The sequence below is a fragment of the Oncorhynchus masou genome, chromosome 3, assembly GCF_036934945.1.
Source record: "Oncorhynchus masou masou isolate Uvic2021 chromosome 3, UVic_Omas_1.1, whole genome shotgun sequence".
Classification (NCBI taxonomy): Eukaryota; Metazoa; Chordata; class Actinopteri; order Salmoniformes; family Salmonidae; genus Oncorhynchus; species Oncorhynchus masou.
In genome coordinates, this window is record NC_088214.1 from 19,436,261 (window position 1) to 19,457,295 (window position 21,035).

The 21,035-nt window shown below is 45.2% G+C and overlaps 1 protein-coding gene across 1 annotated transcript in view; it reads right to left on the reverse strand.

Moving 5' to 3' along the window:
- Nucleotides 1-21,035, reverse strand: part of LOC135512272 (GREB1-like protein) — a 55,143-nt gene that overhangs the window by 20,355 nt on the left and 13,753 nt on the right. The window contains exons 14-28 of the mRNA XM_064934122.1: nucleotides 19,231-19,365; nucleotides 18,858-19,055; nucleotides 18,482-18,662; nucleotides 18,010-18,202; nucleotides 16,528-16,661; nucleotides 16,070-16,412; nucleotides 7,545-7,660; nucleotides 7,053-7,297; nucleotides 6,318-6,871; nucleotides 5,876-5,978; nucleotides 5,587-5,742; nucleotides 5,186-5,325; nucleotides 4,332-4,493; nucleotides 1,715-1,919; nucleotides 453-618 (exon numbers count right to left, since the gene is read on the reverse strand). Coding sequence (XP_064790194.1) covers nucleotides 453-618; nucleotides 1,715-1,919; nucleotides 4,332-4,493; nucleotides 5,186-5,325; nucleotides 5,587-5,742; nucleotides 5,876-5,978; nucleotides 6,318-6,871; nucleotides 7,053-7,297; nucleotides 7,545-7,660; nucleotides 16,070-16,412; nucleotides 16,528-16,661; nucleotides 18,010-18,202; nucleotides 18,482-18,662; nucleotides 18,858-19,055; nucleotides 19,231-19,365 — 3,031 coding nt within the window. The remainder of the gene's footprint in view (nucleotides 1-452; nucleotides 619-1,714; nucleotides 1,920-4,331; nucleotides 4,494-5,185; nucleotides 5,326-5,586; nucleotides 5,743-5,875; nucleotides 5,979-6,317; nucleotides 6,872-7,052; nucleotides 7,298-7,544; nucleotides 7,661-16,069; nucleotides 16,413-16,527; nucleotides 16,662-18,009; nucleotides 18,203-18,481; nucleotides 18,663-18,857; nucleotides 19,056-19,230; nucleotides 19,366-21,035) is intronic.

A 21,035-nucleotide genomic window follows, 5' to 3' on the forward strand; every position in this document is an offset into this window, starting at 1 on the left:
TATAACAAAGTATTGAGATCAACTTTTGTTATTGACCAAATACTTATTTGCCACAATAATTTGCAAATAAATTCATTAAAAATCCTACAATGTGATTTTCAGGATTTTTTCAGGATTTTTTTCTTCTACTTTTGTCTGTCATAGTTGAAGTGTACCTATGATGAAAATTACAGGCCTCTCTCATCTTTTTAAGTGGGTGAACTTGCACAATTGGTGGCTGACTAAATACTCTTTTTTATCCCACTGTATATATATTTTCTACATTTTAGTCATTTAGCAGACACTCTTATCCAGAGCGACTTACATGCATACATGTTGGTACTTTTTCATACTGGTCCCCAGTGGGAATCAAACCCACAACCCTGGCATTGCAAGCGCCATGCTCTACCAACTGAGCCACACATAAGGATATGCTTGCATGAGTGCGTGTGCATGCCAGTTTGAAACGGTACCCGCTGCTGTACTGGGGTTGGTGTGCGTTCCAGAGCACACAGGAGTCGTTCATCATGACTATGAAGGGCCAGATGTCCTGCCTCTTGACCCCCTGCTCTCCCAGACGGTTCCTCTCCAACTCCAGGTTGTGATATGACAGCTCCTTGATCATGAACCGAGCTGCCCCTGGGACAGAGATAACAGTAATGTTACAGCTATGTTACTGACAGTGGGTATGTTCCAAATTGCACTCTATTCCCAATATGGTGCATTACGTTTGACCAGGGTTCTGACCATAATGACATATATGATGATGGTGGAGATCCACTGATCCCTTATTTATTTTATTTAGTTTGGTCTAGTCACATGACCTGACTAGAAAAAGGTCTGGACTGTGGTTATCCCCAAGTTCAAATCCAACAGATTTATTGTGGGTCAAATTCACAAATTGTATAAAAACAGCAGAAAAATATTTTCCAACCACTAACTAAAGAGCTCTACCACAGAGCTCCAACTCTAAAGGCTCTAACTCAAACGACAGTCTGAACACAGTAGCTTTGACCTGAATTCTAATTATTACTTTATTGGTCCGTCCACCTGCTGAACTGTCCTGTTTTTATCACCCTTTACCTCATGCCCCTATTGCTGCACGTGCCATGTGCCTGTAGTGCTGCAACACTATTGGTCCATCCATAAAGACTACACACCTGATTGGTGGATCCATATATTAGACTACTGGCCTAGTTGTGTTTTCATTGACCAGGCCCTACCCTATTGGCTAATGTAATATTTACTGACTACAACCTTACTCAACTGACGGCAAGATACAGTATGTCTCTTGAAGTTCACACTGACTGCCATAAATTCATCACTATCAGCAGAGAGAGATAAGCTACTAGACAAACTAAAAGTGTAAAATACATTAGTGTATAAAGAAATGCATAAATATAGTTAATAAAACACAAGGCAGCTCTATGATCTCTTTGCTGAGTGCTCTATCACACATTACTATGGTCCTCAATGCTACCACTCAGCAGTGAAACACCTTATTGAGCACTATGATGGGACGATGTAATACTGCAACTCTCCAATCAAGGATCACAGAACTAGACCAATGAAATGAGAGGAACTATCTAAATGAGGGGGGAGGTTGCCCCTAGAAGCTGATCTTGGGTCAGTTGTGTATTTTCCCCACTAATGGTTAAGGTTAGGATTGTGGGAGGGAAAGCTGATCCTAGAACTGTACCTCAGGGAAACTTCAGCACAGAGTCCAGACACTCACCGACTCCAGCGCTGTTCAACATGGCTGGCAGCACCAGCAGGATGTGGTTGGGCCATTTTCTCCTGTAGTGTTGCATCTCGTATTCCTTGACCACCAGGATGTGGAGGTGGGCGGTGCCCTCCATGGCATGGAAAATGTTGAAAAGGCCGTGCTCCTGACGCCCCGTGGTCGGGGTGAAGATGGGGCTCTTCAACAGACTGGAGTCCTGGGGAGAGAAAGTAGAGATATAGTTAAAGTTGCATAGTGCAGCCGGCTAGGGCCCAGGTAGCCTGGTCAAGCAGACTGACTGTTGAGCTGAGCTATCACGAGATTAGGCTGCTTCCATTAGACTAGAACCAGGGCTCATTAGCATCAAACCACTAAAGTGAGAGAAGGAGAGGTGCATCAGTGTATAGATCGCACTGTGTGAGACATGTGGCAACTTCTTGTAACATAATGATGTGAGTGTCTGTGTTGATAATGTGTTGCTTACTGTAGGTGTTGTTTACTGTAGGTGTTGCTTAAATGTTGCTTATGGCACTGTTTCATTGAAACATATAACATGCAGTTACAGCTCGAGCTGTTTTGCAAGGAGGAATGGGGAAAAAATTCAGTCTCTCGATGTGCAAAACTGATAGAGACATACCCCAAGCGACTTACAGCTGTAATCGCAGCAAAAGGTGGCGCTACAAAGTATTAACTTAAGGGGGCTGAATAATTTTGCACGCCCAATGTTTCAGTTTGTGATTTGTTAAAAAAGTTTGAAATATCCAATAAATGTCGTTCCTCTTCATGATTGTGTCCCACTTGTTGTTGATTCTTCACAAAAAATACAGTTTTATATCTTTATGTTTGAAGCCTGAAATGTGGCAAAAGGTCGCAAAGTTCAAGGGGGCCGAATACTTTCGCAAGGCACTGTACCTAGGTGTCTGGCTAGACTGTAAACTCTCCTTCCAGACTCACATTAAGCATCTCCAATCCAAAATTAAATCTAGAATCGTCTTCCTATTTCGCAAAAAAACATCCTTCACTCATTATGCCAAACATACCCTCGTAAAACTGACCATCCTACCGATCCTCGACTTCGGCGATGTAATTTTCAAAATAGCCTCCAACACGCTACTCAACAAATTGGATGCAATCTATCACAGTGCCATCCGTTTTGTCACCAAAGCCCCATATACTACCCACCACTTGGACCTGTACGTTATCGTTGGCTGGCCCTCGCTTCATACTCGTCGCCCAACCCACTTTCTCCAGGTAAGTCTTTGCTAGGTAAAGCCCCGCAATATCTCAGCTCACTGGTAACTATAGCAGCACCCACCCATAACATGCGCTCCAGCAGGTATATCTCACTGGTTACCCCCAAAGCCAATTGCTCCTTTGGCTGCCTTTCCTTCCAGTTCTCTGCTGCCAATGACTGGAATGAACTGCAAAAATCACTGAAGCTGGAGACTCACATCTCCCTCACTAACTTTAAGCACCAGCTGTCAGAGCAGCTCACAGATCATTGCACCTGTACATAGCCCATCCAACTAACTCATCCCCATACTGTATTTATTTATTTATCTTGCTCCTTTGTACCCCAGTATCTGTACTTGCACATTCATCTTCTGCACATCTATCACTCCAGTGTTTAATTGGTATATTGTTAGTGTTCGTTTCCTTATCAATTAGTTACTCATTGGTGAAATTAGCATTATGACAATAACTTTAATTAAATAATTTAAAAAACCTTTATTAATGCAATTGCAGACAGAAGTTGACAAACAGGAACATATCATGAATGTTTCTGAGTAAGTTCTGCATCCAACAAAAGGTCTCCAGAGTTTTATTAAATCCTGAGTCACACCCTAGTGATGTCACTGCCTACGTCATCATCCTCTACTCCCGGGACCAAAACCATGCCTACAAAGCTGTATAAACAGGGTCTTTATTGTTAGCTAAACACTTAGCAGTAAATGTCCCCTTCCCCCAAAGTAGATTTATTGTGGAATGTTCACCTAGTCTTACCTCCTTCACTCCCCTGCAGAGTTCTGTCTAAGTCACACATTTCTAAGAGAGGCCTCTTTATAATGAGGCAGAAAATGAGAGAGAGAAAACTAAAATAAAAATGTAGAACAATACTAAACTTCTGCAATATTGTTAATCAGTAGTCTACAACCCTATAAATGTAAGTAGGGAGGGGTCTTTTAACCCCTCTCCTTCTATTAATAAAACATAAGCATAATCCATTTTTTATAATACATCAAACACTTTGGTACAACCCTTTTCATGACCCCTAGGTGAACCCCTATTTATTGCCTTACCTCCCGTATCTTACCTAATTTGCACACACTGTATAGACCTTTTCTACTGTATTATTGACTATATATTTGTTTATTCCATGTGTAACTCTGTGTTGTTGTATGTGTCGAACTGCTTTGCTTTATCTTGATTAGGTCTCAGTTGTAAATGAGAACTTGTTCTCAACTAGCCTACCTGGTTAAATAAAGGTGAAATAAAAAAATATATATAAAAAATGCACTACTGATTACAGAAGCTGAAGGGAGAACATTCCTTGCCACTATTCATACTCATCTTGGGAACATTCTTAGAACTGGAGGGCAGACTCAAGATTGTCCATATCACCCTTTACCTGCGCAGAGACGAGGGGCAGCCTCATGCTCTCCAGGTGACTGCCTTGCTGGCTGAAGACAAAGTGCTGCTCCTTGGCCTTGGGGATGATGAAGTGGAGCTGCACCTCCTCTCCCAGCATGGACGAGCAGAATGTGAAGGCGTGGAAGGTGCACTCCGACAGCTGAACAAAAACACATCAACACACATTGTTACACATCGTTACATATCCTGTACACTCAGAGCTCCACCACCCAACACACCACGCAGTACACCACTCAGTACACCACACCACCCAGTACACCACACATCACACCACACAGTACACCACTCAGTACACCACTCAGTACACCACTCAGTACACCACTCAGTACACCACTCAGTACACCACTCAGTACACCACTCAGTACACCACTCAGTACACCACTCAGTACACCACTCAGTACACCACACAGTACACCACTCATTACACACATCACACCACTCAGTACACCACTCAGTACACCACTCAGTACACCACACATCACACCACACAGTACACCACACAGTACACCACTCAGTACACCACTCAGTACACCACACATCACACCACTCGCCACACCATCCAGCACAAATGGCTTTAATGCTCAGCACAACAGTCCTTCTACAAGCTGGGTGGTGTTTTTCTATATGTTTAGAAAAGTGGAAGAAGGGTGGGGCTGTTGAGAACACACAACACAGCAATAGTTGACACAGGTGTTCTGTTAGTTAAGCCAATAAATCAAGTTCTCCCATGAGACAAACAATCTCTTCACAATGACAAACTACTTTTTCCCTCCCAGAACCATCTTTAGATCTAAATATATAGATGGCTCTGTTCCCTCCCTATGTACTGACCTGTGTGGCAGGGCTTCCTTCACAATAATGGTGACACTGCTCACAATGGTGAAATGCATTGTGGGCCGCGAACATACTCAGCCGAATCGACACAGTCTCCCTCTTTACAGGCATTTGGCTCTCTCCTTCCAGTTTGGGATCTGCATGGACAAATATTACAGTTACATCCACATGCTATGAGACAAAGCAGTTTAAGATACACACACAGACAACAAATCAATATACATATCACACTTGAGGTAGAAGTTGCCCTTAAACTAAGATCAGATGATGTAAGATCAGATGTTAACACCAAATATTAACTCAACCTATTAATGGGTTCCACTCATATCTGACCCTGAATCAGGGCAGCTTCCTTCTACAATGACATGGGCCGTGAATAATAGTTTATTTCTGCTGACCTTTCAAGCCCTTTGGCATCTTGTCAGTGTAAACGGAACTGGCCCTTCTGAACTTAGGGTCTCTGGGGAAGAGGTCAAAGGGTAGTTTGCGGATCTCCTCGATGTCTGGCCACTGGGTCCTGGCTGGGGGTGTGGCCTCAGACATGTCCGTGGTCGCTAGAAGAGGAGGAGAATGACACATCAATAAACATTTACATCAGCTTCAGTTCAACGAGTCACAGAGCATGAGAGAGAGAGAGAAAACAATAAAGACAGAGATAGATAAAACATAAGATCCAGCTCTCCTTACTTTCCTCCAGCTCCTCTTCATCGTACACATCTACTTCCAGCAGTCTAATCAACATGCGGAACAGGATGCGTAGAAACTGCAGGTAGGCACCGGTCTTCCCAACCTATTACAGAGAACAGAGTAATTAAAAGGACTTACCTATCCGGTTGTTACAACTGACATGCTGACATTGCATGCAGCCATCAACACTTAATCTTAGGCATCCATTCAAATACCATAATTAAACACAATTGCCTCTTAGGACTCCATACAACTAGGTCGATATTCTCTTGCACATGGTGGTAGAAGACTGATACTTATCTCTGTATCCGAATGGGAGGGATATGATAGGACAATCCATATCAGCATGCAGCTCTAGACTATGCCAGATGGCATGCACAGGAGAGGTGCTGTCATTGATATAGATATGAGGTGATAGATTAATATCTGTATGGTCTCTAACCTGTGGGGGTCCACTGAGCAGCAGGCGTCGTGGGTGTGGCACCGGGGGAGCCTCGTGGTCGGCATGGTGCTGCCCGGCTACGGTCCACTGTCTGTAGAAGATGCTCTGCTCTGCCTCCTGGAGGTTAGGTTTGAAGAGGGGCCTCAGCAGGCTGCTCCAGCCCACATCAGCGTGAGGCAGCAGGGAGAAGGAGCTCAGCTGGCTCCCTGATTCTGGAGCCAGGAGGTTGTAGGCTGCGTGGGACAGGATGACAGTCCGTGGAGAGACTAGAGGTGACTTGCTGCCCCCGCCACACCCCGTGGACTGGCTGGGGCATTGGGTAGAGGAGGAGGAAGAGCAGGAGGGAGGGGTGTTGGAGGGGCAGGGGGCAGCATTACCCAGGGAGTCACACTCCTGTTTGACCCGGCAGGGGGAGGATGAGGCCATGCCCGGAACTGTCCTGTAGTCCATCATGATGCTGCCTGCCTTGCCTCTGGGGGGACAGGAGGAGGTGGAGGGCTTCTGGGAGGAGTCAGGGACATCAGAATAGCTGACCCTGTTCTCTGCCAGAGAGCCTGAGAAAGGGAGAGGAATAGGATGGGGAGAGAGAAAGTCCAGACTCATAGAATAGTCTTTCAACTGTTTCATAAACCCTTTCCAACTGTAACACCCTCACTACACAGTATCCTGAAACCTGAAAACAAGCGGCTCATCCCCATTTCCTAAACATGTTGAGTCTGTTGTCCAGGGACCTACCGGAGGCTTTAGTAGCAGTGCTGACATTGCTCTGGGACTTCTCCAGGTCCACATGAAGCTCTAGGTCTGGGTCCTGGGGGCCCCTGGTTTTGTCTGTCTCTTGGTCCCTGTGGGCCATTGCCTTGCGGGGCTCCTGCACCATCCCCAGGGACACGTAGCAGCAGGCTAGACCTACCTCCTGCTCCAGGGCCGTACGTGTCAGGTAGCTTGAGTCGATCAGACGCAGATCACAGTACTTCAGAGACCTTTAAGGGGAAAAAATAGGAAAGGTGAGGTAGGGGATTCTGCAGTTTTACCAAGTCAATCCAATAGACGGTAAACCTTTTTTACAGGATGGTGATGACCATTGGGACTAGGTATCCGAATTGGGAAACACTATGCATTACTAGCAGTATTACAACATTACTATAGAGGTTTATGAGCAACCTCAAGTGCTACACAAAATTGCAATACTACTTGCTAATACTACTGTGATGTGTTTGAGTTGATCACCTTGGAAAGGTCTCTCCCAGAGGGTCTTTTCCAGTGAGGATGACGACACAGGGAAGACCCTCCAGATCCTCATAGGTTTGAGGGATCCAGTCCTCATTTTCACATCCCTGCCAGGCCTGCAGCAACAACACAACACACAATTAGAAATGTTTCCGGACCAAATTAAAACCAAGTTAGGTAACACTTTATTTAGATAGAGCGTCTACAGTTGGACTACAAACTATCACTAATATTTCAACTGTCTACTAATCCTAACTCTAGCCCCAACCATTACCCTTATCCTAACCCTAAACGTAACTCTTAACCTAACCCTTACCTTAACCTTTTTGGGATAGGGGGCAGCATTTTCACTTTTGGATGAATAGCGTGCCCAGAGTGAACTGCCTCATACTCTGTCCCAGATGCTAATATATGCATATTATTATTAGTATGGGACAGAAAACACTCTGAAGTTTCTAAAACAGTTTGAATGATGTCTGTGAGTATATCAGAACTCATGTGTTAAGGTTTTCTTCCGGTGAAAGAGAGGACCAAAATGCAGCGTGGTTATCTTTATACATCTTTAATGAAGATGATAAATGAACAATATACAAAAAAACATGAAACTGTGAAAATCCAAAACAGCCCTATCTGGTGCAACAAACAAAGAGACAGGAACAATCAGAGACAACGATAAACACCTGCCTCTGATTGAGAACCACTCTCGGCAACCATAGACTTACCTAGACTACTTCACTAAACCACAATCCCAATACAAAAAAAACCTAGACAAAACAAATACATAATTCACCCATGTCACACCCTGGCCTGACCAAAATAATAAAGAAAACACAAAATACTAAGGCCAGGGCGTGACAATATGGCAGGAAAAACTTGAGAAAAATCCAACCCGGAAGTGGGACATCTGAGGTTTGTAGTTTTCCAAAGCTTGGCCTACCGTATACACATTGAGATATGTTGCATGATGAAGTTGCATGTCTTACAGCTTCCACTAGAAACTTGAATGAGGATTCTACTATAAAGGAGGGGCTCATGAGACCTCTTTGAGTCAGTGGTCTGGCAGAGTGCCTTGGTCTCATGACGCAACGCTCCCGACAGAGTTACCTCTCGTTCCAGTGCTTATCTGAAGACAAAGGAATTCTCCGGTTGGAACATTATAGATGTTTTATGTTAAAAACATCCTAAAGATTGATTCCATACATCGTTTGACATGTTTTAAAGGACTGTAACGGAACTTTTCAAGTTTTTGTCTGGATGAAGTGCCTGCGCATCATGAAGATGGATTACTGGGCTGAACACGCTAACAGAAAGTGGATATTTGGACATAAATTATGGAACAAATCAGTAATTTATTGTCGAACTGGGATTCCTGGGAGTGCCTTCTGATGAAGATCATCAAAGGTAAGTGAATATTTATGGTGTTGTTTCTAACTTTGTTGATTCCAAAATGGCAGATATTCCTCTGGCTGTTTTGGGTTCTGAGCGCCATTCTCAGATTATGCTTTTTTCGTTAAAAAAAAATTAAAATCTGACACATCAGTTGCATTAAGGAAAAGTCGTATCTTTTGTATCTTTTATTAATGTTTATTATGAGTATTTCTGCAAAATCACCGGATGTTTTGGAATCAAAACATTACTGCACGTAAGGCGCCAATGTAAACTGAGATTTTTGGATATAAATATGCACATTATCGAACAAAACATACATGTATTGTGTAACATGATGTCCTATGAAGATCATCAAAGGTTAGTGATGAATTTTATCTATATTTCTGTTTTTTTGTGACTATCTTTGGCTGGAAAAATGGCTGTGTGTTTTTTCGATGATGTTGTGCTTTAGCTGTAAAGCATTTTTGAGATCAGAAATGATGGGTAGATTAACAAGATGTTTATCTTTCATTTGCTATATTGGACTTGTTAATGTGTGAAAGTTACATTTAAAAAAAATATTTTTGATTTTCGCGAACTGCCTTTTCAGCGGAATGTTGTTGAGGGGTTCCGCTACACTATAATGGTTAACTCTTACCCTAACTCTATTTCTTACACTAACCCTTATTTGCATTTTTTGTAGCTTATTTTTTACTTATTTTGTACATAATGTTGCCGCTATCGTCTCGTATGACCGAAAATAACTTCTCGACATCAGGACTGCGATAACTCACCACAGACTGGCAGAATCCTGTTTTTCCTTTAACGAGTCTGACGAGCCTGATGCAAACGATATACTGCTTTCTCGGGAACAGGCCCAGATCCCCATGATTTGCGTGAAGAGGAGGCAGAGAAAAAGGGACCAAAGCGCGGGCTGCCTTCTGAGAATTCGTAGGTGATCGAATAAACGCCCACTTCCTTCCATTCTGTTAGCAAACGTGCAATCGTTGGAGAATAAAATAGATGACATACAGTTGAAGTCGGAAGTTTACATACACCTTAGCCAAATACATTTAAACTCAGTTTTTCACAATTCCTGACATTTAATCCTAGTAAAATTCCCCGTCTTAGGTTAGTTAGGACTACCACTTTAATTTAAGAATGTGAAATGTCAGAATAATAGTAGAGAGATGATTTATTCAGCTTTTACTTCTTTCATCACATTCCCAGTGGGTCAGAAGTTTACATACTCAATTAATATTTGGTAGCATTGCCTTTAAATTGTTTAACTTGGGTCAAAGGTTTCGGGTAGCCATCCACAAACTTCCCAGCAAACAAGAAAATGCTCACCCAGAGCCGGCACTCCTAGTAGCCTGGGACTTTATTGCAGGGAGACTTAAATCCGTTGTTAAAGCATGTTAAATGTGCAAGCAAAGGAGAAAAAAAAAACTCAGGACCACCTTTATTCCACACACAGAGACGCATACAAAGCTCTCCCTCACCCTCCATTTGGCAAATCTGACCATAATTCTATCCTCCTGATTCCTGCTAACAACCAAAAATTAAAGCAGGAAGCACCAGTGACTAGATCAATAAAATAGTGGTCAGATGAAGCAGATGCTAAGCTACAGGAGTTTTGTGCTATCACAGACTGGAATATGTTCCGGGATTCCTCCGATGGCATTGAGGAGTATACCACTTCAGTCATTGGATTCATCAATAAGTGTATCGATGACGACGTCCCCACAGTGATCGTACCAACCAGAAGCCCCAAACAGAAGCCACTGAGCTAAAGGCTAGAGCTGCCGCTTTCAAGGAGCGGGACTCTAATCCAGAAGCTTATAAGAAATCCTGCTATGCCTTCCTACGAACCATAAAACAGGCAAATCGTCAATACAGGACTAAGATCAAATCATACTACACCGGAATGGAAAAAAAAACGACTCCGAAAAAGAGGGAAACGTGGCGGTCTTCTGGTCAGACTACGGAGACGGGCACATCGTGCCCCACTTCCTAGCATTCTTCTTGCCAATGTCCAGTCTCTTGACAACAAGGTTGATGAAATCCGAGCAAGGGTAGCATTCCAGAGGGACATCAGAGACTGTAACGTTCTGTGCTTCACGGAAACATGGCTCACTGGAGAGACGCTATCCGAAGCGGTGCAGCCAACGGGTTTCTCCACGCATCGCGCCGACAGAAACAAACACCTTTCTGGTAAGAAGAGGGGTGAGGGTGTATGCCTTATGGCTAACGAGGCATGGTGCGATGAAAGAAACATACAGGAACTCAAATCCTTCTGTTCACCTGATTTAGAATTCCTCACAATCAAATGTAGACCGCATTATCTACCAAGAGAATTCTCTTCGATTATAATCACAGCCGTATATATCCCCCCAAGCAGACACATCGATGGCTCTGAACAAACTTTATTTAACTCTTTGCAAACTGGAAACCATTTATCCGGAGGCTGCATTCATCGTTGTTGGGGATTTTAACAAGGCTAATCTGAAAACAAGACTCCCTAAATTTTATTAGCATATCGATTGCGCAACCAGGGGCGGAAAAACCTTGGATCACTGTTACTCTAACTTCCGCGACGCATATAAGGCCCTGCCCCGCCCCCCTTTCGGAAAAGCTGACCACGACTCCATTTTGCTGATACCTGCCTACAGACAAAAGCTAAAAAAAAGAAGCTCCCACGCTGAGGTCTGTACAACGCTGGTCCGACCAAGCTGACTCCACACTCCAAGACTGCTTCCATCACGTGGACTGGGTCATGTTTCGTATTGCGTCAAATAACAACATTGACGAATACGCTGTGCGAGTTCATTAGAACGTGCGTTGAAGATGTCGTTCCCATAGCAACGATTAAAACATTCCCTAACCAGAAACCTTGGATTGATGGCAGCATTCGCGTGAAACTGAAAGCGCGAACCACTGCTTTCAACCAGGGCAAGGTGTCTGGTAACATGACTGAATACAAACAATGCAGCTATTCCCTCCGTAAGGCTATCAAACAAGCTAAGCGTCAGTACAGAGACAAAGTAGAATCCCAATTCAACGGCTCAGACACAAGAGGCATGTGGCAGGGTCTACAGTCAATCACGGACTACAGGAAGAAATCCAGCCCAGTCACGGACCAGGATGTCTTGCTCCCAGGCAGACTAAATAACTTTTTTGCCCGCTTTGAGGACAATACAGTGCCACTGACACTGCCTGCAACGGAAAAATGCGGTTTCTCCTTCACTGCAGCCGAGGTGAGTAAAACATTTAAACGTGTTAACCCTCGCAAGGCTGCAGGCCCAGACGGCATCCCCAGCCGCGCCCTCAGAGCATGCGCAGACCAGCTGGCTGGTGTGTTTATGGACATATTCAATCAATCCCTATACCAGTCTGCTGTTCCCACATGCTTCAAGAGGGCCACCATTGTTTCTGTTCCCAAGAAAGCTAAGGTAACTGAGCTAAACGACTACCGCCCCGTAGCACTCACTTCCGTCATCATGAAGTGCTTTGAGAGACTAGTCAAGGACCATATCACCTCCACCCTACCTGACACCCTAGACCCACTCCAATTTGCTTACCGCTCAAATAGGTCCACAGACGATGCAATCTCAACCACACTGCACACTGCCCTAACCCATCTGGACAAGAGGAATACCTATGTGAGAATGCTGTTCATCGACTACAGCTCGGCATTCAACACCATAGTACCCTCCAAGCTCGTCATCAAGCTCGAGACCCTGGGTCTCGACCCCGCCCTGTGCAACTGGGTACTGGACTTCCTGACGGGCCGCCCCCAGGTGGTGAGGGTAGGTAACAACAACTCCTCCCCGCTGATCCTCAACACTGGGGCCCCACAAGGGTGCGTTCTGAGCCCTCTCCTGTACTCCCTGTTCACCCACGACTGCGTGGCCACGCACGCCTCCAACTCAATCATCAAGTTTGCGGACGACACAACAGTGGTAGGCTTGATTACCAACAATGACGAGACGGCCTACAGGGAGGAGGTGAGGGCCCTCGGAGTGTGGTGTCAGGAAAATAACCTCACACTCAACGTCAACAAAACTAAGGAGATGATTGTGGACTTCAGGAAACAGCAGAGGGAACACCCCCGTATCCACATCGATGGAACAGTAGTGGAGAGAGTAGCAAGTTTTAAGTTCCTTGGCATACACATCACAGACAAACTGAATTGGTCCACTCACACAGACAGCATCATGAAGAAGGCGCAGCAGCGCCTCTTCAACCTCAGGAGGCTGAAGAAATTCGGCTTGTCACCAAAAGCACTCAAACTTCTACAGATGCACAATCGAGAGCATCCTGGCGGGCTGTATCACCGCCTGGTACGGCAACTGCTCCACCCTCAACCGTAAGGCTCTCCAGAGGGTAGTGAGGTCTGCACAACGCATCACCGGGGGCAAACTACCTGCCCTCCAGGACACCTACACCACCCGATGTTACAGGAAGGCCATAAAGATCATCAAGGACATCAACCACCCGAGCCACTGCCTGTTCACCCCGCTATCATCCAGAAGGCAAGGTCAGTACAGGTGCATCAAAGCTGGGACCGAGAGACTGAAAAACAGCTTCTATCTCAAGGCCATCAGACTGTTAAACAGCCACCACTAACATTGAGTGGCTGCTGCCAACACACTGACACTGACTCAACTCCAGCCACTTTAATAATGGGAATTGATGGCAAATGATGTAAATATATCACTAGCCACTTTAAACAATGCTACCTTATATAATGTTACTTACCCTACATTATTCATCTCATATGCATACGTATATACTGTACTCTATATCATCGACTGCATCCTTATGTAATACATGTATCACTAGCCACTTTAACTATGCCACTTTGTTTACATACTCATCTCATATGTATATACTGTACTCGATACCATCTACTGTATCTTGCCTATGCTGCTCTGTACCATCACTCATTCATATATCCTTATGTACATATTCTGTATCCCCTTACACTGTGTATAAGACAGTAGTTTAGGAATTGTTAGTTAGATTACTTGTTGGTTATTACTGCATTGTCGGAACTAGAAGCACAAGCATTTCGCTACACTCGCATTAACATCTGCTAACCATGTGTATGTGACAAATAAAATTTGATTTGATTTGATCTGATGCTCGTTGGATGTGGCAGGGCTTGCAAACCATTACAGACTACAAAGGGTAGCACAGCCGAGAACTACCCAGTGACACGAGCCTAACAGACGTGCTAAATAACTTCTATGCTCACTTCGAGGCAAATGGCACTGAAACATGCATGAGAGCACCAGCTGGTCCGAAAGACAATGTGATCACGCTCTCCACAAACAATGTGAGTAAGACCTTTTAACAGGTCAACATTCACAAGGCAGCAGGGCCAGACGGATTACCAGGACGTGTACTGCGAGCATGCGCTGACCAACTGGCAAGTGTCTTCACTGACATTTTCAGCCTCTCCCTGTCCGAGTCTGTAATACCAACATGTTTCACGCAGACCACCATAGTGCCTGTGCCCAAGAACACTAAGGTAACCTGCCTAAATGACTACCAACCCATAGCACTCACATCTGTAGCCATGAAGTGCTTTGAAAGGCTGGTCATGGCTCACATCAACACCATTATACCAGAAACCCCAGACCCACTCCAATTTGCATACCGCCACAACAGATCCACAGATGATGCAATCTCTATTGCACTCCACACTGCCCTTTCTCACCTGGACAAAAGGAACACCTATGTGAGAATGCTATTCATTGAATACAGCTCACCATAGTGCCCTCAAAGCTCATCAATAAGCTAAGGACCCTTAGACTAAACACCTCCCTCTGCAACTGGATCCTGGACTTCCTGACGGGCCGTCCCCAGGTGGTAAGGGTAGGTAACAACACATCCGCCACGCTGATCCTCAACACAGGGGCTACGCAGGGGTGCATGTTCGGTCTTCTCCTGTACTCCCTGTTCACTCATGACTGCACGGCCATTAACGACTCCAACACCATTAAGTTTGCTGATGACACAATAGTGGTAGGCCTGATTACCGACAACAACGAGACAGCCTATAAGGAGGAGATCAGAGAAGTGGCCGTGTGGTCCCAGGACAACAATCTCTCCCTCAACGTGTTCAATACAAACGAGATGTTTTTGGACTATAGGAAAAATAGGACCGATCACGCCCCCATTCTCATCGACGGGGCTGCAGTGGAAGAGGTTGAGAGCTTCAAGTTCCTCAGTGTCCACATCACCAACAAACTAACATGGTCCAAGCACACCAAAACAGTCGTTAAGAGGTCATGACAAAACCTATTCCCCCTCAGGAGAAAGTTTTGGGATGGGTCCTCAGATCCTCAAAAGGTTCTACAGCTGCACTATCGGTTGCATCACTGCCTGGTATGGCAACTGCTCTGCCTCTGACCGCAAGGCACTACAGAGGGTAGTGTGAACGGCCCAGTACATCACTGGGCCCAAGCTTCATGCCATCCAGGACCTCTATACCAGATGGTGTCAGAGGAAGGCCCTAAAAATTGTCAAAGACTCCAGTCACCCTAGTTATAGACTGTTCTCTCTGCGACCTCTCGGCAAGTGGTACCGGAGCACCAAGTCTAGGTCCAAGAGGCTTCTAAACAGCTTCTACCCCCAAGCCATAAGACTCCTGAACACCTAATCAAATGGCTTCCCAGACTAATTGCATTGCCGCCCCCTCTTTTACACAGCTGCTACTCTCTGTTGTTATCATCATAGTCATCATAGTCACTTTAACAAATCTACCCACATGTACATATTACCTCAACTAACCCGGTGCCCCCACACATTGACTCTGTACCAGTACCCCCATGTATATAGTCTCGCTATTGTTAATCTTTAATTACTTGTTACTTTTATTTCTTATTCTTATCTGTATTTCTTTTGTTTTTAACTGCATTGTTGATTAGGGGCTCGTAAGTAAGCATTTCACTGTATGGTCTACTACACCTGTTGTATTCGGCGCATGTGACTTATAAGATTTGATTTGATTCTAAACCTAACCCTAACTGTGACGTTAACAAGTAGTTGCTTATCAACAGATATTTTGTTGATGGTATTACCATATGTAGAGCACTTACAGATGAACTATCCAAACTATCCAAATAAAGTGTGACCCCAAATCTCACCCTGAGTCGGTTAGCGAAGTGTCGTGGAAGGCTGAGCTCGGCGGCAGGGTTCCCCAGCAGTATGGCAAAGCAGAACTGGAGACCCAGCTTGTCCCTGACGTCCTCCAGGCGCTCCTGGGCCAGCATGGCCAGCTGCAGAGAGGGCACCCGGATCAGCAGCATGTGGCCCCGGCCCCTGGTCCCCTCCCGGCCCGGAGCACTGATCAGATCCTCCACCATGGCCAGGGTCTCGGGGGTGATGTTGTTCCGTAGGGAAGGAGAGGAGATCAGAGCCATCATGGCTTCCGTGTACTGCTGGATCAACAGGTAGCTCCTGATCACCATGCTGTGCAGGTGGGGATGTCTGCAAAAGAGAAAGTAGAGGTGGTGGTGTTAGTCATTTTAAGGCAGATTTGGTGTCCAGGTGAACTGGCTTAGCAGCTTTTTGGGGACCTGACCCCTGACGCACAGTGACTGACCTCTCCAGCAGCATGTTGACCATCTTCTCAAAGGCGTCATCACAGCGCAGGATGGGGCTGGCCACCCCCCACCGCAGAGAGCTGCTGTTGTCCCTCAGGCCAAAGTACACCAGCTCCTTAGGAGAGACCTCCCCCTATGGGTCAAACACAAGAACATCAGCTGCTGTCTATGCAAACTGACTGTTCTCTGTGTCTGTCAGTTACATTTACATTTGTTTTTAATTTTATTTATTTAACCAGGTAGGCCAGTTGAGAACAAGTTCTCAACTGCGACCTGGCCAAGATGAAGCAAAGCAGTGCGACACAAACAATACAGAGTTACACATCTGATAAACAGACTTACAGTCAATAACACAATAGAAAAATCTATATACAGTGTGTGCAAATATAGAAAGGCAATAAATAGGCCATAGAGGTGAAAAAATTACAATTTAGCATTAACACTGGAGTGATAGATGTGCAAGTAGAGATATTTCGCTACACTCGCATTAGCATCTGCTAACCATGTGTATGTGACAAATAAATTTGATTTGATAGCATTTAAGAGAAGTTGGAGGCCACGGAAGGAGTGTCGTATGGCATTGAAGCTTGTTTGGAGGTTTGTTAACACACTGTCAAAAGAAGGGCCAGATGATTCAGAATGGTGTTTTCTGCGTAGAGGTGGATCAGAGAATCACCAACAGCAAGAGCCACATCGTTGATGTATACAGAGAAAAGAGTCGGCTCGAGAATTGAACCCTGTGGCACCACCATAGAGACCACCAGAAATCCGGACAACAGGACCTCCGATTTGACACACTGAACTCTATCTGAGAGTCCGATAAGAATGCGGTGATTTCCAGAGTCGAAAGCCTTGGCCAGGTCGATGAAGACGGCTGCACTGTACTCTATTTTATCGATGGCGGTTATGATATCGTTTAGGACCTTGAGCGTGGCTGAGGTGCACCCGTGACCAGCTCGGAAAACAGACTGCATAGTGGAGAAGGTACGGTGGGATTCTAAATGGTCGGTGATCTGTTTGTTAACTTGGCTTTCGAAGACTTTAGAAAGGTAGGGCAGGATGGATATAGATCTGTAGCAGTTTGGGTCTAGAGTGTCTCCCCCTTTGTTTTTGTCACACTGCTTTGCTTTATCTTGGCCATGTCGCAGTTGTAAATGAGAACTTGTTCTCAACTGGCCTACCTGGTTAAATAAAGGTGAAATAAAAATAAATTAATACAATTTGAAGACGGGGGGTGACTGTGGCAGCTTTCCAATCTTGTTGTGTTTGTGGTGGAACAATTTTCGACCCCATTATTTGTGCGGCTATTCAGATGTTTTTACTTGCATTGACTGTGATATGTGTTTGTTTTCCTACCTTAGTTGAATGCACTGACTAAGTCGCTTTTGATAGAAGTGTCTGCTAAATGACCCAAATGTGAATGTAATTCCAAATAGGTACCACCAAAAGACGTAGATGAACCACTGCACAGGACCACTCACCAGGCTGTCTGTGTTGTCTGGCCAGTGCACCTCGTTGTGAACGCTGATGCGGGACTGTCTTGTCTGCAGGGCGAAGGGGAAGCAGCTGACCTGCAGCACCAGCAGGTTCAAGGCCTCCAGGACCTCCTGGCAGTTTACCACCCTGTCAGCTATACCCCTAAGCTCCCCGTGGCACACCGAGCCGGACCGGGCACTACACAGCGAGGGGAAACAAAAATGAAGTTACCTTGAGGTAAGTTGTTCTGTCCTGTTCTATATTTATGACGAAAAATACACCTCTGCTTTTTTCTGTCTTGTTCTGACTTGGCTTGGGCTGTTCTGTTCTTATTCAGTACACTGTGTAGCCGAGGACTGACCCTCTAGCCATAGCAAAGCTTTCATTACAACATCTGTCAGAACCAACAGGATCAGCAGCACAACTTCCAGTTTACTCAAATCAGTGTGTGCATGTGTGTGTGTGTGTATGTGTTACCTGGTCAGGTCCACGTGGGAGTTGTCGTGGATGAGCACGAACAGGGTGTAGGGATTCTGTTTGACTTTCCTCATAAAGGCCTCCATCTTGGCGTGGAAGTCTCCGTCTAGACGCACCACGTACTGGTCTGACCTCTGGTGAGCTGAGGAAGCATCCTCTATACCCAGGTCCACTAGCACTCCTGTTCGAGACAGGCAGAAAGAGATTAGTAAAAGTCCAACAATCATTACTAAGAAACGTCATAAAAGGCAGATATACTGTAATCTTGAGATGAGTCTTTTGTCGACAACCACCTAAAGATGTGATCTTTCAATCCATTGTATTGCCAGTACAGCCTTTAAATTCTAATTTGACCCTCTTCGCCCCTCATGAATACTTGATTGTTGGATGCGATGAGCGGTCTGGTTCACCAGGACGTGAGACGGAGGAACCAGAACCAGGAAGTCCACCTTGCAGAAGCGGCCCAGGTCCAGACTCTGGCTGCCTGAGTCTGCTATGGAACACACCAGGGAGAGCAGGCTCCTGGCTACACTCAGCTGGGGAGAGTGGATCTGAAACATGTCACTCAGCAGCTCTGTTGGAGGAGGGGGGGGAGGAACCTGCAGGTCAGCATACTGGAAACTTAGAGCTGAATATATACAGTAGATTACTTTGATAGCTATCCATCCATATTCTGATCCAGAAGCGTCATAGTGAGTCTCCAGCAGGAAGAGGAGGAAAAGACGGACCAGACAGTAGCCATGCCTCACCTGACTCGGAGGGAGGTACCATGGTGGCTGCCTCCTGGGACGGGATGTGGTCGGTGACATCGCCCTGGAAGGGCTGGATGACCTGGCCCTTCCGTTGCCGCTGGATGTGTAGCAGCTGCTTGTCCAGGTTGTCCCCTGGAAACAACAACACAACAGGCCACTACCCATCAGAGACAAAGACGCTCACACACACAGCGGCTACATAAGCAAAACCTCATCAAATATTGATGTGTCTGTCTGTGGCACAGTGTCCCGTTCCCATCCTGTGACTGCCAAACTGCCAGTTCAAGGTATTGCTGAACAAAGCAGTAGGGATGGGCCAGTGGGCATTAAGGAAGGTGAATATGCATCATTGGGAACAGATACATAAACAGAATCATATGGGACCTAGATTGTGGTGTTGTTCTGTTTTCATATTGACACTAAAATAAACATTGTCCTTGAAACACAGTTCATGTTTGTTTGATTAATTGATTGATTCATTAAATGGACTACCTACATACAGTGGGGCGAAAAAGTATTTAGTCAGCCACCAATTGTGCAAGTTCTCCCACTTAAAAAGATGAGAGGCCTGTAATTTACCTCATAGGTAAACTTAAACTATGACAGACACAATGAGAAAAAATCCAGAAAATCACATTGTAGGATTTTAATGAATTTATTTGCAAATGATGGTGGAAAACAAGTATTTGGTAAATAACAAAAGTTTATCTCAATACTTTGTTATATACCCTTTGTTGGCAATGACAGAGGTCAAACGTTTTCTGTAAGTCTTCACAAGGTTTTCACACACTGTTGCTTGTATTTTGGCCCATTCCTCCATGCAGATCTCCTCGAGAGCAGTGATGTTTTGGGGCTGTTGCTGGGCAACACAGACTTTCAACTCCCTCCAAAGATTTTCTATTGGGTTGAGATCTGCAGACTGGCTTGGGGACTCCAGGACCTTGAAATGTTTCTTATGAAGCCACTCCTTCGTTGCCCGGGCGGTGTGTTTGGGATCATTGTCATGCTGAAAGACCCAGCCACGTTTCATCTTCAATGCCCTTGCTGATGGAAGGAGGTTTTCACTCAAAATCTCACGATACATGGCCCCATTCATTCTTTCCTTTACACAGATCAGTCGTCCTGGTCCCTTTGCAGAAAAACTGCCCCAAAGCATGATGTTTCCACCCCCATGCTTCACAGTAGGTATGGTGTTCTTTGGATGCAACTCAGCATTCTTTGTCCTCCAAACACGACGAGTTGAGTTTTTACCAAAAAGTTATATTTTGGTTTCATCTGACCATATGACATTCTCCCAATCTTCTTCTGGATCATCCAAATGCTCTCTAGCAAACTTCAGATGGGCCTGGACATGTACTGGCTTAAGCAGGGGGACACGTCTGGCACTGCAGGATTTGAGTCCCTGGCGGCGTAGTGTGTTACTGATGGTAGGCTTTGTTACTCTGGTCCCAGCTCTCTGCAGATCATTCACTAGGTCCCCCCCATGTGGTTCTGGGATTTTTGCTCACCGTTCTTGTGATCATTTTGACCCCACGGGGTGAGATCGTGCGTGGAGCCCCAGATCGAGGCAGATTATCAGTGGTCTTGTATGTCTTCCATTTCCTTAAAATGGCTCCCACAGTTGATTTCTTCAAACTAAGCTGCTTACCTATTGCAGATTCAAGCTTCCCAGCATGGTGCAGGTCTACAACTTTGTTTCTGGTGTTCTTTGACAGCTCTTTGGTCTTGGCCATAGTGGAGTTTGGAGTGTGACTGTTTGAGGTTGTGGACAGGTGTCTTTTATACTGATAACAAGTTCAAAC